This window comes from Terrapene carolina, unplaced genomic scaffold, assembly GCF_002925995.2.
Source record: "Terrapene carolina triunguis isolate 2854851 unplaced genomic scaffold, T_m_triunguis-2.0 Scaffold102, whole genome shotgun sequence".
NCBI lineage: Eukaryota > Metazoa > Chordata > Testudines > Emydidae > Terrapene > Terrapene triunguis.
In genome coordinates this window covers 4,154,455-4,170,592 of record NW_020664453.1, presented here as the reverse complement: position 1 = coordinate 4,170,592, position 16,138 = coordinate 4,154,455, and the positions used below count along the sequence as shown (strand labels likewise).

At 42.3% G+C, this 16,138-nt stretch overlaps 1 protein-coding gene across 3 annotated transcripts; it reads right to left on the bottom strand.

Moving 5' to 3' along the window:
* Nucleotides 1-468: 468 nt before the first annotated feature.
* LOC113406503 (enoyl-CoA hydratase domain-containing protein 2, mitochondrial-like) lies at nt 469-13,014 on the bottom strand. 3 transcript variants are annotated; one of them, XM_026651735.1, is made up of 10 exons: nt 12,842-13,014; nt 10,057-10,124; nt 8,576-8,663; nt 7,915-8,001; nt 6,470-6,562; nt 4,686-4,742; nt 4,082-4,269; nt 2,675-2,725; nt 1,617-1,664; nt 469-621 (listed from the first exon to the last, which is right to left on the bottom strand). In XM_026651735.1, exons 1-10 carry the CDS (start codon nt 12,978-12,980, stop codon nt 544-546), a joined length of 897 nt encoding a protein of 298 aa, XP_026507520.1. In that variant the 5' UTR covers nt 12,981-13,014; the 3' UTR covers nt 469-543. The 3 variants fall into 3 exon arrangements, with proteins under 3 accessions (XP_026507520.1, XP_026507522.1, XP_026507521.1); XM_026651737.1 differs by lacking the exon at nt 12,842-13,014 and adding an exon at nt 12,441-12,602; XM_026651736.2 differs by lacking the exon at nt 12,842-13,014 and adding an exon at nt 11,576-11,645.
* Nucleotides 13,015-16,138: the final 3,124 nt, after the last annotated feature.

Below are 16,138 nucleotides of genomic sequence, written 5' to 3'. Positions count from 1 at the left end.
TGGTAATGAGTTCTGAAATTAGTTTAGGCCAGATCCCATGACCAACAGAGATCTATGCTTTCCCTTTCAGGCCTGAACACCTCCATGTACTAGGAATAAGAGGCTAGTTCGGGCATTAAACTTATTTATCCATTTGGCCTATCTGTTGTAGTTACAAGCAGGTATAGTGCCCACTTAAAATGAACTGAGGCCAAATTCTTTCAGCTGGACCACTGTACTGGCCTTTCATTCACTGTGAACCTGTTCTGGATTTAGACCTGTAGCAAAAGGCTTTGTCTCTCCTGACAGCTTAGTATACAACCCCAGTCTCCCCTATGACTTTAGTCATTATAGCCTTACCAGTCTAAAAAGCCTTGTTTTTTGTTTAATGAAACTGTACAATACCTTAATTATCCTTGTAAAACTGTCTCCTATGGAGTGTCCATGGCAAAGAATTAAGATTGTAGAATTTAATATTTAACAATTTCCATTAAGTTTAAGGTTGTGCACCTCCATTTTACTTCCTAAAGACTCATGCCCTGGAATAAGGAAATCCTTGGAGGGCTATTCCCCAATAAACTGGGGTGGACGTTTCTCTCTGAAGGCAGCCATCCCTTCTTGGCGGTCTCTTGTAGGAATATTCTGCATTACAATAAAAAAAGCAGTTTATTTTGTAAAGTTAGGCAGCCAATACTGAATTAAAATCACTATCAATATACTTAGAAGTAAAAGCTTTTATGGATATTAAATCAACATCTCAGAAGTAAGGTGGTCAACTGCCACAGCTTACAAGGAGGAAAAGTTTAAATAACTTTCAGGGCAGGGCATAGCACATGAGTACTTGATGCAGTCCAATAGACAATGCCATTAAATTGAATGGCACTGTCCTCCATTATGTACAGTAATATCCATAAGCCCAAAATAACTCATTTTGAGGATACAAAGAAAATATTCCACTGGAAGAGAAGTCTTGCATGCTCCTGAAATATGGTTTTCAACCTAACCAGAAAACCTTCTGATACATACAGTACAACAGAAATCTAGTGTCCAACTCAACCAGCCCCCAAACCATCACAATGTATGGGCCCATGCTAGAAATTGTATACGTGGGTACATATGGCTAAATCTAGTAAAACATGCAATTCTTATTCAGTAAGATCAAGTTAAGGCCTTGATGGACCAAGTTCAGTCTGAGGCAGGTGCAGGAGTCCAACTAGCATTCATAGGAACCCTGTTAATGGGAAGGTAAAACTTAAAGCCATGTTTAAGGGCTTGCCTATACAAGAAAGTTATTGTGGAATAAGTCAGGGTGTGAATTTAAAACAGAACAGTTATTCTGGAAAGATGGCATGGACACTCTTATTCCAGAGTAAGTATGCCTTTTTGTGATTTAAGATTAATCCACTTCTGAATTAGTTGAACTGATTCAGAGTAAGAGTGTCCATAGATAAGGTTATTGCAGGATAGTTATTCTACAATAGCTACAATATAGACAAGCGCTAAGGGACTTCAGTGAGTTTTCAAATGTTTGTATGAGTTTTAACCATTAAACTTCTTATCTCATGGAAGTTGTGAGGCTATTACAGTATTTAGGAAATGTACAGTGTGATTTTTAAAAAAAAATTAAGATAACATACCTGTGCATAACACATTCCCTCAATAGCCATCCCCGATGCAATATCCACCTGAAGAGAAAGTGATCTCTGAAGTACACAGCATTTAAACTGCAGTACCCTTTTGAGTATTTTCCATGATTAAAGGTCAGCATTAGTATTAAATTACTAACTCTAACCCTAGCATTACTGTTACAGTATTTACAGCTAACATGGAGTCAGAATCCTGGTCTACCAAACTGTTAAGCCTTGGCTACACTTGCAGCTGTACAGCGCTGAGAGGTAAACCTGTCTTCGTACAGCTGAGTAGGGAAAAGCGCTGCAGTCTGTCCACACTGACAGCGCAGTGGCATGGCCACACTTGCAACATTTGCAGCTGTGTTGGGAGTGGTGCATTATGGGCAGCTATCCCAGCATTCATGTGGCTGCAACGTGCTTTTCAAAACGGGGGTGGGGTGGAGTGGAGTGTGACAGGGAGTGTGGGGGAAGAGAGAGAGTGCTTTTTGGAGTTTGTCCGCACTCTATTTTGCAAGTTCCAAACTCCCGACCCCCTGCTCATTCATTCACTCACTCAAAGTGAGGAGCAAACTGTTTGCTTTTTCTCTGTGGTACAAGCCCGCATTCCTGCAGCTGGTCACAACAATGGAGAGGATTGGCCACTTGACAAGGTGATTAGTACCGCGCTGCAAGCGTTTACACTCACACCCGTGAGTCGAGTCGTAGCCACTCCACTATATCTCTTATGCTTCTCGGGGAGGTGGAGTACTTGCAGCGGTGTACCCAGGGAGATACAGCGCTGTAAGTGCCCTGCCAGTGTGGACGGGGAGTGAGTTACAGCGCTGGGGGAGGCTTTACAGCGCTGTAACTCGCAAGTGTAGCCAAGGCCTTAATTTTGTTCATGCCTTAGGAGTCACTTACAAAGAGACTGATCCCTTATTGAAAACAGGGATTAGAATCCATTTACAGAACTTTCTTCATGACTGTTCTAAACATTTTTACTGCAGTTTTATGAGTCGCTCTTAAATTTTTGCTTCACTGGACATTTCATAAACATTCTTGTGGGGGGGGGGGGGAGAAGTTACCTCTATCCCTCTGTTTATTGCCAGTTTACCCATTTTCACAGCGATGGGAGCCTTTAAAACCAAAAAGATAACAGAAGTCACTTCAGTGTACACTAAAAGGCAGTAGTTCATAGCTTCCAAGGGCAGGAGGGACCATTGTGATCTAGTCTGACTTCCTGTATTACAGTCCATATTATTCTTTCTTCCAAATAGAGCAGGGCAAAATGTTTTGCATACTGTTTTCAGCAAAAGAAATAAAGATTTGGCAACAGCAAGACTTTTTAAATTCACGTTTAGGTTTTTTTTTTTTTTTTTTTTTTTTTTTATTTTTTTTCTCTTTTTTTATATTTTTAAAATAAAATTTTTTTTTTTTTTACAAGGAACTGTCCCCCCCTCATTAAAAATTAAAAATAAAAACTTTCATTTTAACATTTTCAAAACACTGTTTCAACTTTTACCTTTTTTTTAAAAAAAGGTCATTTTAAAATCTAGTCAAAATTTTGTTTTGACAATCTGGAAATTTTGAAAAATAATTTTCAGTTTAACCCAAAACAATTTTTGTTTTTTGGGTTTTTTATTTGTTTGGAACTGTCAACAAACTGAAAAGTCAGTTATTCACCCAGCTTTTTCCAAAGGCAGTCTCTTGTCTTCAGGAGTTTGCAGTAAAGCTAATACTGTATATAGCCAAAAAAGCAAAGACTGTCTACAGTTCATAATAGAATGTACTTTTAAGTATTCAAGCCAAAGTTTTCAGACTTGAGTGCCTAAATATATGGCCTGATTGTCAGAGGCGCTGAGCACCCACAGCTTGCACTGAAACAGTGGTAGTGCTAAGTACCACTGCAAGACAAATTAGCAAAACAAAAATCAGCAGATTGAAAGTTATCACTTTTAGGGCTGGATGTGTACAGTGCTACCACTTTAGAGAGAGCAGTCCCAGATTGTTATTTCAAACAGTGTATGATGGTTATGTGTTCGATGCACACAATAAGAATGTTCTATGTTCTAATGCTAAGGAACCATTAGTTGTGTCTCCTACCATTCCTAATGGAAGTAAAATACAACAGCTAATGCAGTGGGAGACGATGAAGGCTATTTTGATGGAGTCATTCAGATCCCATTCATGAAGAGGAAACAAAAATAAGTTCTGTTTCTCACACTAATTTCAAAGATCTAATTTTCAAAGCTTGCCTCCTTTTTGCTGGTGTAAGCAATGACACAGAGGTCTGATTGTGCCCACAAGTCAGCTACTAGATGTCTACATTGCATCATTTGCACTTAATTGAATCTGCTAAGAGAGAGATTGGGTTGAAGATGCTTTAAGAAAAATAAGTCCCCCAAGATTTTAATATTTCATGGAAAGAGGTAAGAAGCTAGTCATGTTCCACAAAGTAGCCAAAACACATGAGCCAAATAAACAATACTGACCTGAGGAAGAATTTCTTTAGCTAAGGTTAATGCTCTCTGGTAAGCAGCATCCCCTTCATCATTCTGTGGCACTGTGTGGTTTACTAATCCTATTGAGAGTGCTTCTTGTCCATTAATCTGTCTGCCAGTGAAAATGAGTTCCTTAGCAAGACCTATTCCAATACAGCGGGGCAGGCGTTGGGTTCCACCTTAAGACAATATACCACATTATGGTTTTCTGAGAAACAAATAGCAAAAACCACTCAAATATATTTTACTTGTTTATACATGTGAAAAACATGGTGTTTTAGTAGTACCATGCACTATAGCCCCTGTCAGCTGAGGAGCTCAACATTTCACACATTAAATCACAGCACCTCGGTGGAGTGAACAAGTATTCACATGTTGTATAAAGGGGAAAAATGAAAGGGTGAAATGGTCTTCCTAAGATCACAGGAGGTCAGTAGCAGAGCTCGGACAAACTCTGCCATTCTGACTCCCTGCTCCTTGCACTGGCTACTAGATAACACTTCCTTTGTATATAAAAGGATTTTCATCAAGTACCCTACAGTAAAATTCACATGTAGCTGTGAAAATATTAGAAGATTTAATGAAGATAGGTTACCTGCACCTGGAAGAAGTCCTCTGGTGGTCTCAATCAGGCCCATTTTAGCTGATGAAGCTATTTTTAAATAAATTTTTTTTTAAAAGTTACTTTCTCACAACAGAAGATAGCTGTTAACATTACACTAAGATCATTTTCACTCAGAGAATGCCAGTGGATGAATCCCACTAGAGTCAATGGTGTCAAGTGGCTAAATTCCTTTCACACTAAACATGCCTCATTTTGTATTGAAAGGTATCAAAAATGCAACTAAAATGAGTGTGACTGCAGTGATTAGTCACATTCTGCGATTTGTGTGGACTTGCTTATGACGGGCATACTATTTGCTGAGCAAACTAGAGCTATGGATCTTGGCCTAAACACTTTTCTGACACACACACACACACACACACACACACACACACACGTTTGTTCCACAAAAAGAGGAGAAATTTTGATGCCAGCTTTTGCTGAATAAAAGTCTCTCTGCCTATCTAACACCTTAGCACCACTGGAAAGTGATCTCTGTGCAAAGTTGATCTTTAGCATTCATTCAATGTGGGCATCCTGCAGCTAGACTCTCCATTCTCAATTGAAGACCAGCCTCAAATGCTAGTTCTTATTGCTTTTTTTAAGACATAAGCTGTTTAAGACAAACAGCTTTGAGGTGTCTGTCGTACAATCAGAAAATTTATCTTTTAAGGAGCATTAAGTTACCAAACTGCCATTTTGGGAGATTTCAGGAATAAGATGGGCCAGGTTACAACATTAACTTCAGGTAGCCAGAGAGGATGGGTGCTACAGTCAACCAACCCCAGCTACAAGTTAGGTGATGAGGAGCCTGGACTTAAATATCCTTTGTAGCTGACTGCTTCCAGGAAATTTGGCATTTTTTTCCCCCAGGAAAAAGGGGGCTAAGGGTGTGGTATGAAGATTCAGAAGGGAGGTAGGAATTAAAGCATTTTGCTAACTTTTTAAAAAAACTCACCCATTAATGTATATGCTGTGTTTACTAGCGATGTTAAGCATTTTCATATTAAGCAATAAGAAGGAAATCTGGTAGCACTATGAGAGTTACGTGGGGACACTTATTCCAAAGGCAGGGTGCAATGAAGAAGTTGCAGTACCTCACTGGACTGGGAGCCTCTAGAAGAGATTGTTACTCCCTCTGAAATGGATGCAAGTGGGGAGGAGGTTTTGGTTCTGTCTGAATTAGGCTTGGAATTAGCCTGAGATCAGACTTGTGCACACCAGGTCACTGGGTGATAAAGTAAAACTGTCATAATTCAACTTGTCACATGATCTGAGATAATGGAGGTGTTTTGAAAAGAAATAGCAGCTCTCTGATCTTGTGCAAGTTACAAGTACATAGGGATGGCCCAGTCCCTCTGTTGATGTACTTTCTAAAGGGTCTATTCTCATCAATGTGCAGGGACCTCACTGCTAAAAGTAGGTTGGACCAAACCAGAATTGATCAGTCACCCAATAAACCTGCTCTTAGTGGGCATTAACCATATACCCCTACCACCAACAGGAGATTAACCCCTTCCAAAAGAATTTTAGTGTAACTCATATTGATACCTCATCTAAAATTGTTTCCCCTTCTAAACAAAAGACATACAGCTTTCTCAAATAGTTTAATGTCACCAAAATTTTAGGCAAGTGCCTATTCATTTCCTACATTACACAAGTTCCTGTCTTAGCTTATCAGAAAGGGAACCAAACAGCCTTTAGATTACTTTCAAATGTTGTTTAACTAAAACCAGTGATTACTTTAAATATCCCATATTTGGCAGTGCACATACCTGCTATTCGAAGATCACACGCTAATGCCAATTCCAATCCCCCACCCAATGCATAGCCTTCTATTGCAGCTATTGTGGGCATAGGCAGTGCAGCTATTAAAGACAAAACAGATTTGAAAGTTTAATTACAGGAGCGGTTTTTCAGTGAGTGTTTCATGTAATTACATCTCAAATGTTCCAAGTTTGGTATGATGCTACAATGATTTCAGTAAGTCAATAGGAACAAGGAAATGGTCTTCAAATGGTAAAAAGTTGTGCTTTTTTCCTTCCTCCTCCTCCTCTTTAAAAATAATTCCACATTATAAAGCACTGAAATGTAAAACAAAGTTTATTTTCTCAAACTAAAGCTCTGCCTCCTTGAAATGGAGATAACTGGATGTTCACATTTAATGTGTTACAATGGAACAGTCAATTAACAGATTCTACACTCTGAGGCACTCTCCATGTTCCATTTTATATGGCTACAAATGGTCAGTCCCTACTGCTGTCCAATTCAGCTGACCATTACATACTGCATTTAGTATGTTTATGAACATTACGTAAGTCTCCCAACACTTGTGAGCTAGGTGAGTGTCTCTCCCATTTTAAAGTTGGGGAAACCAAGGCACCTAGTGGTCAAGTATCTCTTGCAAAGAAAAAAGAAACAAATCACACTGAGTGAATAGAAAAGTTAGGAACAAAATCCAGAAGTGTTATCTTGAAGTTCCTGGTTCTAACTACTCAACAACACTCCCTCAAACATCCCTTGGTGCTTTGTAACATGAAAGTCCCACGTGGGTGCAGGTATTTTGGATAATACATTTATCTTCTTCTTACTGTTACTTTGATTGATATTCTAGTCAGATTCATTTGTGTTTTAAACATCTAGCTAAAATATCTCCCTCCAGGGACAACAGAACAATTCATTAATACAAGAAGAGAATTGACTGTGCAAATCCACACTTGTCTAAAAAGGAGGTAAAATCTTCAGAGGCTATTCCAACTTGAAATTGACTCAATGATCCAAGCACCTTTACTATTCTATATAGGTTCTTGTATCACACCTACCCCTGTAGTATCTGAGCACCTTCCAGTATCATGCATTAAGTGACATGACTAACATCTGTCATGTATGGTTCATTCTTTCATATCCTCTCCCACTGGGGGAGAGCTGTGTGTGCTATGAAGTGGGGTTTTTTTGAGAGAGTATTTGCTGCTCTCATTTCTCTTAGAGAAGGTAGCTCCAAGAAGCGCACCTTGCACTTGGAGCAGAAGATAGTCCTTAGTTCCTTAGACGGAAGTTCATTCCGCAATCTGGACCAGGCCCCAAGAACCGTCTCTTGCATGGACGAGTTTTACCCTTTTAGGGGAGGTATCCTTATAAAGTTTCCCTGATATAGCACCACTGACTGCCCTCCACGGTGTGGACATATATAGAAATAGATGTTTTATAACTGATCATTTACCAATTTCATCCATTAAACTTCTCAGCCTGTGAACAAAGTGTCCAACCTCTGTATCATTCATTTGTGCACGCTCCTTTAAGTCAGCACCTAAAGTGTGGAGGAAAACAAGGAATTCAGTGATAGAAGAAAGGTAACAGGCAGTTGAGCAGCAGTGCTTGATGTGACTATGCAGGAGAGTCAAGCTCAAAAGCGGGATGACAACTCTCTAGACTACCGGAGCTTAGGTGCAGCATCCCTGGAATTCAAGCATTCAGGCTTTAAGAATGGTTGTGGAGTGCTCTGCTCTGTTGCTGTCTTTGTTAGACAGTTCCTAGAGCAGCACCAATTCCTATGCCTAAGGAGGTTAAATCTCAAAATTGCAGGGTAGGGGCCCTCCTGTGAGCAGCCCATGGGTCTAACTGGGAAGAAATGGTAATATAAAGAGAGAAGAGCTAGTCTTCAGGTGTAGCTTGCTCTGCCTGCTGAGGTCTCAATTTCTAAAGCAGGGAGTTACATATGCCTAGCCAGGACAAGGCAATGGTTTGTTCCTTGTTACCCCACAACGTCAAACTGATTTCCTTAAGTTTGTTTTTACATCTGTTGCTTAGCATAGTCTAATCTGTACAACATAATTTGAAGGGATCTGTTTTTAATATCAAGTCACAGAACATTTGTTACATACCTGCACAAAACACGCCTTTGACTTCACTTTTAAACACTACCACGCGGATCCTTTCATCACAACGGAGACTTTCTAGAACTCTGAATAGCTAAGAGTTTAATCAAGAAGAGGAGTTAAGAAAAACTGAATGTGTCAAGCATCTAAATTACTATGCATGTTTAAATGACTGAAGATCCCTATATTTTGATAAAAGTTTAATTTCCTTGTTCTCTGTGGGCATAGGGATCTCTTAGAAAGCCAGCCTCAAGGATGGTCCTTGCTCCACACATGGTTTCTACAAGCCTCTCCTGAAACTCTTAGGATTCCCCTCTTCTCCATCCCATCCACAGAGGTTTTTCTGCATTCCTGACTGTCCTTCCTCTTCAGAGTTGCGCAAGGCTTCCTCTGAAACAGGCCAGTCCCCAATTTGACCAAAGGGGTTGCTTATGACCAACACAAAGTCTCCTTTCCCCAGGGACTAAGCTGCCTTTTGACTACTCCCAGTCCCTGCTGGCCTAGCAACAAAGGACATAGCTCTAGTCTCAGACTTGGATCTCACACATGGTACCTCACTGCAGTAGGCCTAGACCATCAAGCTGAACCCAGCCCAAGTTGTTAAGCCCAAACAATGGACCTACATGGAGAGCTGCTTTGGGGTGAAGTTCTGATACCTTCCAGACCCCTTCCATTTGTTGATTTTGAAACCCAGTCCTACTGCAGGACGGACATTAAGGAAACCAAATACACAACTGGTTGTTAGTCTAACAGTGAATTTACACAGGTTCATTCACTAACAGTAAATTGTATATTCGATTAAAATAAAATAATGTACTAGATACAACAATGATTAGATTGCCAAAAGTAAATACCAGGGAGATTTCTGAAAGTAAGCAACATGGGACCATTCTGAAGGCACACATATTTTTTGCCGTAACAATCATGGCAGCATCTCTTTAAGTGGAATAATTTAGTGTTGTTATAAAAGCCAGTCAAATCTTGCTCCCTATCCAGAAATATTTTTGATAGTTCAAAGTTCTCCTGTTAGGAGATTAACAACAATAAATTCTTGCTTCTTTATTTTGGATCTGTGAGTTCATTTTCCCTAGCTGGCAACACAACATGCTCGAAGTTTTTCCTCTTTGATAGACGGTGGAAACCTGAGATCATGAATGTCCAGGAGCTACTAGTGCCCCAAGATACGGGGAAAAGGAGACACTGAAGCTCTGGAAGGCGCATCCAACAAAAATGTAGCAGTGTCCCCATCTGTAAAATGGGAGTAACTATACTTAACCTATTTTCCAGCCTCTTTAGAGTGGTGAGAATTAGTTAGTATGTGTAAAGTCTTACATATTAAAAAAAATGCCAAAATGCAAAGTGATTGGCCATAGTAATTGCAGAAGAGAAAACTTAAGCACCCATTATACTTCTACAGGATACATTTAGATAGTGATCACAATTCTAAACAATATTTAGTCTAGAGATAGAGAAGCAGATATACTTACTTCATTAACAAGTACTCTTCCCAGTGAATTTCTGGCATGGGCTCTGTTCATCAGGATTTCAGCAATTCCTTTAGTAAAGGGAGACAATTTCAGTTACATTTTGTTTAAAGATACAAGTTATATTTGACATGGCAAGTCTTCTTGGAACAATAGCCCCAAGTACTGTAACTCTTCTTTCTTGAGACTTTGTATCAAGATTTTTTAAAATATAAAGTAGGCTGCTTAAGTGAGTGAGTTTTAAATGGAACACGCCAGACCACATTGTGAAATTCAGCACTACAGAATCAATGTGAGGTTACATAATACTGCAAAAATGTAGATAAATAATCCTTTAACTTAAAAGTGGACCTCTTGTCCAACTTGGCAGTTCTAGGTGTTCTTTGCATTTTTTTAAACCTAAGAACAGACTGGATCCATGTAGCAGTTCCATTTTGCATGCTGTTCTGCTTTCCCCATACTGTCTTCCTGCTTGGATTAGCTGTTCAGGTATTTTCCTTAATGGAGAAAACCTTCTTCCCATACCTACTGCTTACAGGAGAACAACAGCACAAACTGGACAATATCAGTAATGGTTCACTGTCCAGAGCCATCTGGAAAATGCAAATCCATTTCTCATAACTAAGCCTGTTGTGTAATCACTACTTTAAGAATTAGGGGCCTTGCCTTGCTCAAGGTTCTCAAAGTCCAGCAAAAAAAGCAACACATTGTCCGTAGAATATTAACATACAGCTTCTCCATGTCATGCTGTTCTTGAAAGAAAAACAGCCTCAGAAGTGATGTGCTGTAGCGAAGCCATTTACAAAGTTCTCACTGGTGCAGAACAGAAAGGGGACCATGGGTTCCATTTCCAATACCCCACACATTCTGTGAGGGTGGGCATTAATAACTTCCTCATTTATTTACAGGCATTTCTATTGTGCTCATCACCTTCTCTGCGCGTCTCATGAGTGAGAATGAATAGGTCTCCCATCATCACAGGATGTTGTGAAGTATCATCCCCATTTTACAGCTAGGGAAAGCGAGGTAGAGAGGTGAATTGACTTGCCCAAGGTCACACAGCAAACTTGTAGCAGAGCAAAAAATGGAACCCAGATCTCCTGTCTTCCAGCGACTGACAGTTGTGAATGTGTACAGTTCCTTTTTTCCTGGTTGGACTCTTACTCCTAATTTCCCTAGTCCTGTCCAGCTCCAAATTTGCTCTATGATCCTGTTGCTGCTGTACATGAAGATGCACAACAAAATATACAAGGTTCATATTTTCTACACTGCTAGAAGATCTTTACATTTGAGCCACTGCCTTTGTGACTGGCTGGCTGGTGTGATATCACCATCGACCAAGTGGAAGAGAAAAGTCAACTAGCAATAAAGACATGTGCAACAGCTGGCATAGGGCTACGGTGGAAGCTAGCACTATGAAAACTGTACAACACCAAAACATTGCAGAAGAAGCTAGAGAACCTGTTTTGCAAATCCCAGAACAAGTTAACCTCCTTGAAAGCTTGTTGTGTGGAAATCTTACCTTATCCTCAGATTGACCTGCAACTCTTCTCCTCTAACCCTAAGGTTATCCGACCTTTATTACTGTACATTACTGACATCAGAAAAAAAATAAACCGAGTGAATGTAGAGAACAGATTATTTATATCCGAGTTCATTGCATGCTTCCTGCACAGCTCTTTTCCTGGTGCCCATCTGTGCTGGGTCTTTGTAGTTGTACCTGTCAGCCAACTGTGGACCAAATAAAGGACACCATGTAGGACAAAAAGATTATAGAGAACTTTATGAAATTTGCAACCTGAATAATCACCGTAACATGGTGTTTCAGCCCAAGCACAAATCAGTAAAGTTCCAGCTGCACTACAGAAAAACTAACCTATCACGGGAGCCTGTTACAAGTCGTTAGTACTACATATATGTAGAACATAAATCATTCCAATAGAGTAGATGGATCTGAAAGTGTTTCAGCCAACTTCCTGAATTACACTGAAGTCTTGCCAAGTCCAAGATTTAAGCACTGTTCAAGGTGACAGTTGGAATAAGTTTTGTCCCTTTGACACAGGGTCAGGAGCTACCCAGTTGTAGCCAGATCCTTTAACATGGTTGCTTTTCGGGGGTAGATGGGAATTGTTTTTTGCCCCATCTCTGCTATCTATCTATCTATAAATAAATAAATACATACAGTTTGACAACAGTTCTGGTACAATATTCCTGGTTCTGCTTTGTTACAGAACAACATACTGCCCCTATGGCCCATATGTACTGTGTGGATAGGCCCAGAGTGCATTCGAAATGGGTTTAAAATAAAGGCCGGGGCCCAAGTCTCTAGCTGGCCTAATGCTGGTTATAATCTGGCTACTGTACAGTTTACTCCAGCCTATACAGACCTGGCAGGGTCAGCTCATGATCAGGCACATGATTATTAGCAGCTGTTAAACTGGACTGTGTGTTTTGTAGCGTAGGCTGGGGTTTTCTCGGTTTCTGGATTGTTGCAACTTCCCTGGAGGATAGCCGCAGTTTCAGTCTGCACATTTCAGGGGAGGATTTATTTGCCAGCTGCGATTTCGGGGTAGGGAGGAGAGAAAGCACCTCTAGAGTTACTTCGTGTAGCTCCGAAAACGGAGTCATTTTTGTGGGCCAAGACTTGAGTAGCGCAGGGGGAGAGGGAGGGGATGAGAGCTGATTCCCTCCTGCAGCTACCTCCATTCTAGGGGAGGAAGCTGCCTGGCCAGCACCGGACTTTCTACTTCTCCCTCCCATGGGACTGGAGGGGCGGGTCTAGACTCACCGCTGCTTTCCCCGCCGTGCACATTGACCATGATCTCCTTCCCCCCAGACGAGGATCTCTGGCTGTGGCCGCCGACCCCCCGGGGGTGCGGCGCGGCGAGCGCCCTGCACCCAGCCGCAGCTCTCCCCAGCCGAAGCATTGTGCTATTTTTACTTTCAAAGCGACAACGGCGGCTGCTTCCTCCTGCACCTACCTCCAGGTTTGGGGAGAAGCTCTGCTGCGCCACCCTCTGGCGGAAATGCTTCCTGCAGCCTCCAGAGGGCAGGGGAAAGTAGGACCCACCACTCCAGCAAAATTGCAACTGGGCTTGGCTCTGATTTAATAGGAGCCGGGGGCAAGACCCCACTGTCCTACTGGGAGAAAGGGGGCTCAGAAAAGGTTGCTGATTTATTTAAATGATGGTAGGAAGCTACCATCAGAAATGGCAGGGAATACTGAGGGACTGCAAGGAGAGGTGACAAGTTATATAGACCTGAAGCATTGCTCTGTGTGGCTCAAAAGCTTTTCTCTCGCACCAACAGAGAGTGATCTAATAAAATAAAATATATCATCTCACCCACCTTGTCTCTCAGGTTATATGAGAGGCAGTTGCCATCTACAAAATCTATGGCTTTGATCCTGCCACCCTTTAATTTTAAGCACTGCAGGGGTTCATTAAGGACTAATTAACTCATTTGTCATTAAGGACTAAATAACTAATTTGGGATCAGAATTAATTAATTATTTTAGAAAGGATATAGAAGTTAATCCAGAAGGAAAAACTCATTGTATCTATACATTTTTATAAAAACATTTTAGTCTATTTTTGTGTGTGTGTGTGGAAGGAGTGATTATCTGACATGAGAAACAAAAAATCTACAATTTATCTGAAAAAAAAATGCTATATATAAAATAGTAATTTTATGTTACAAGAATCGGATCCCAAAACATTATATTTACTGTGACAGACATTAGACATGGTATAGCTGTTAACGAAAAAAATAAAAAATGATATATTCATGGGAGAATGGGGCCTGTTCTCCAGCCATGGGATACAAATAAATTCTCATTTTAAAAAAATGTAGTTTCTGTGATGGGAAAATGAGGGGGACAAAAGAGCGAGAAATACTTAACTATCTGTCCAGTTCAGTGGGGTGGGGACATGTCTGAGCAGAAGGGTTTTGCGGACTATAACACGAGAATTGGGGCTTCATTTTCTCATTCTATCACAGACTTTCCAAATGACATTGGGCAAGTCATTTAGGCCCAGATCCTTAACAGTATTTAGGCACCTAACTCCCAAAGGATCTGAGTCTTATCTCTTTGTGCTACTCCCCCATCTGCAAAATGGGAACAATAAAACTTCACAGAGGTGTTGTGCAGATTCATTAGTGTTTGTGAGATGCTCAGATGCTACAATGATGGAAACTACATAACTCCATAGATGCACAGGACTAGAAGCCAGGAACTGCCTTTCTGTCATAGGATATGAGTTACTCCTCATAATTTATAGGGGGACAATACCACCCTGAGTTCTAATCTTACATCTGACTTCTTTTGTGGACTTGAATAATTCACTTACCCTCTCTGCCTCAGTTTACTTATAAAATAGGGATATTAATACTTACCTACCAACACAGGTTTGTGAGGATTAATTAACAAATATCTGTACAGTGCTAAGTATATTAATTATTATTATTGAGGAATGTACCAATTGTACAACACGACAACTTTTCAGAGCTGTACAATTAATATTTGAAAATTTAATAATTTGGTAATCTGGCTATCCATTTTTTTCTAGGGACATTTCTGCCAAACTTGCTATTTGAATTTGACAATAGTTACAGATTGCAAAAGGCTCTTTAAATTTCCTTGTTAGAGCTATTTTGCAGACCTCATTCTCCCTCTCAAGTGAATGACCCAGCGACACTGACATCCTGCATGGCCAGGGACACTGAGCCACTGACACCTGCCAGCTGTCACTTTTGGCCAATATTGGGCATAGCACCGGGCCCAGAGTCAGAAGGAGAAAGCTGCCCCGCCCCTGCTGCACCCCTTCCCACCCCTGCTCTGCCCCAGCCCCACCCCCACTCCACCCTTTCCCCTCCAAGCCTCCTCCTCTGAGCCACGCATCCCGGGGGACTGCAGCAGGGGTCGGGCCTGTCCTGCACTCACCGGGCGGCGGGAAGTGGAGTGACCCAGCCCACTCCGCTCCGCCGGCTCCCAACCGCGCCACTGGTGAGTGCTGGGGGGCAGCTCCTCCCCCAAAATCCAGGAGCCAGGGGAGCAGAGTGGAGCAGGCTGGGGCCGGATCACTCCACTTCCCACTGCCCTGTGAGTGTGGGGTCGGGCCTGCCCTGCAACTACCGAATGGCAGGAAGTGGAGCAACCTGGCTCCAGCCCGTTCCGCTCTGCCAGCTCGTGCTGGGGGGTGGTTTCCCCCCTGCCCCCCAAGCCTGGGGAGGAGATGGAGTGGTGGGGAAGGGGCATGGGATGGGGAAGAGAAGGAGATTGGGCAAGTGGGGGCAGGGGGGAAGCTGGAGCCCAGCATGCGGTATCCCCTTGGCAAAAGCTGGGGCTCCCCTGTTAAGCAGGCCCATCGAACCGTCACCCTGACAAGCCTCCGCTCCCCTGCAGCTGTACCACCCCGATGAGCCCCCGCAGACACCCTCCGCACTAAGCCCCAACCACCTGCACCTGGACTCCCACCCAAATGAACCCCACCTCCCCTGCACCTAGAGCCCCCCTGCTGAGCCCCAAACGCCTTCACCTGGATCCCCTGCAGATAGGGTGACCAGATGTCCCGATTTTATAGGGACAGTCCCGATTTTTGGGTCTTTTTCTTATATAGGCTCTTATTACCCTCCCACCCCTGTCCCGATTTTTCACATTTGCTGACTGGTCACCCTACCTGCAGAGTCCCATTGACCCTGCACCTGGAACCCCAATGAGCTTCTGTGCATCCAGATCTCCCACTGAGCCAGCCACACCCATATTGCCCCACAGAGAACTCTCTTACCCCCACACTAAGTCCCTCTGCACTTGGATCCTGCTGCTGGGCTGAACCCGCTCACCCATACCTGGTGCGCCTGGCACAGGCGGGCAGGGCCCAAGGGTGTTTCTGGGGCAGGCCTGGCCCTTGCACTGTGTCAGGGACGGGTGCAGCCTCACTGCCGAGTCCCTGTCCGGGGTGGGATGGGGGGGACGGGACTGCAGGGCAATCTCCCACCTCCATGTAACCAGTGGCCTGTGCTCCCCACTGCCAGGTTGGAGCCTCCACATTTATTTATTGACAAAATTTGCAGAATTTTACAATAT

Excerpts from the sequence above, each read along its gene's own strand:
- LOC113406503 (XM_026651737.1), bottom strand. The coding sequence starts at position 12,585 with ATGTGCAGACTGAAACTGCGGCTATCCTCCAGGGAAGTTGCAACAATC. Across the intron at positions 4,743-6,469 it reads GTGTGATCTTCGAATAGCAG|CTTCATCAGCTAAAATGGGC; the intron begins GTATGTGCACTG and ends ATTTAAAAATAG. Across the intron at positions 2,726-4,081 it reads CTAAAGAAATTCTTCCTCAG|GCTCCCATCGCTGTGAAAAT; the intron begins GTCAGTATTGTT and ends TTGGTTTTAAAG.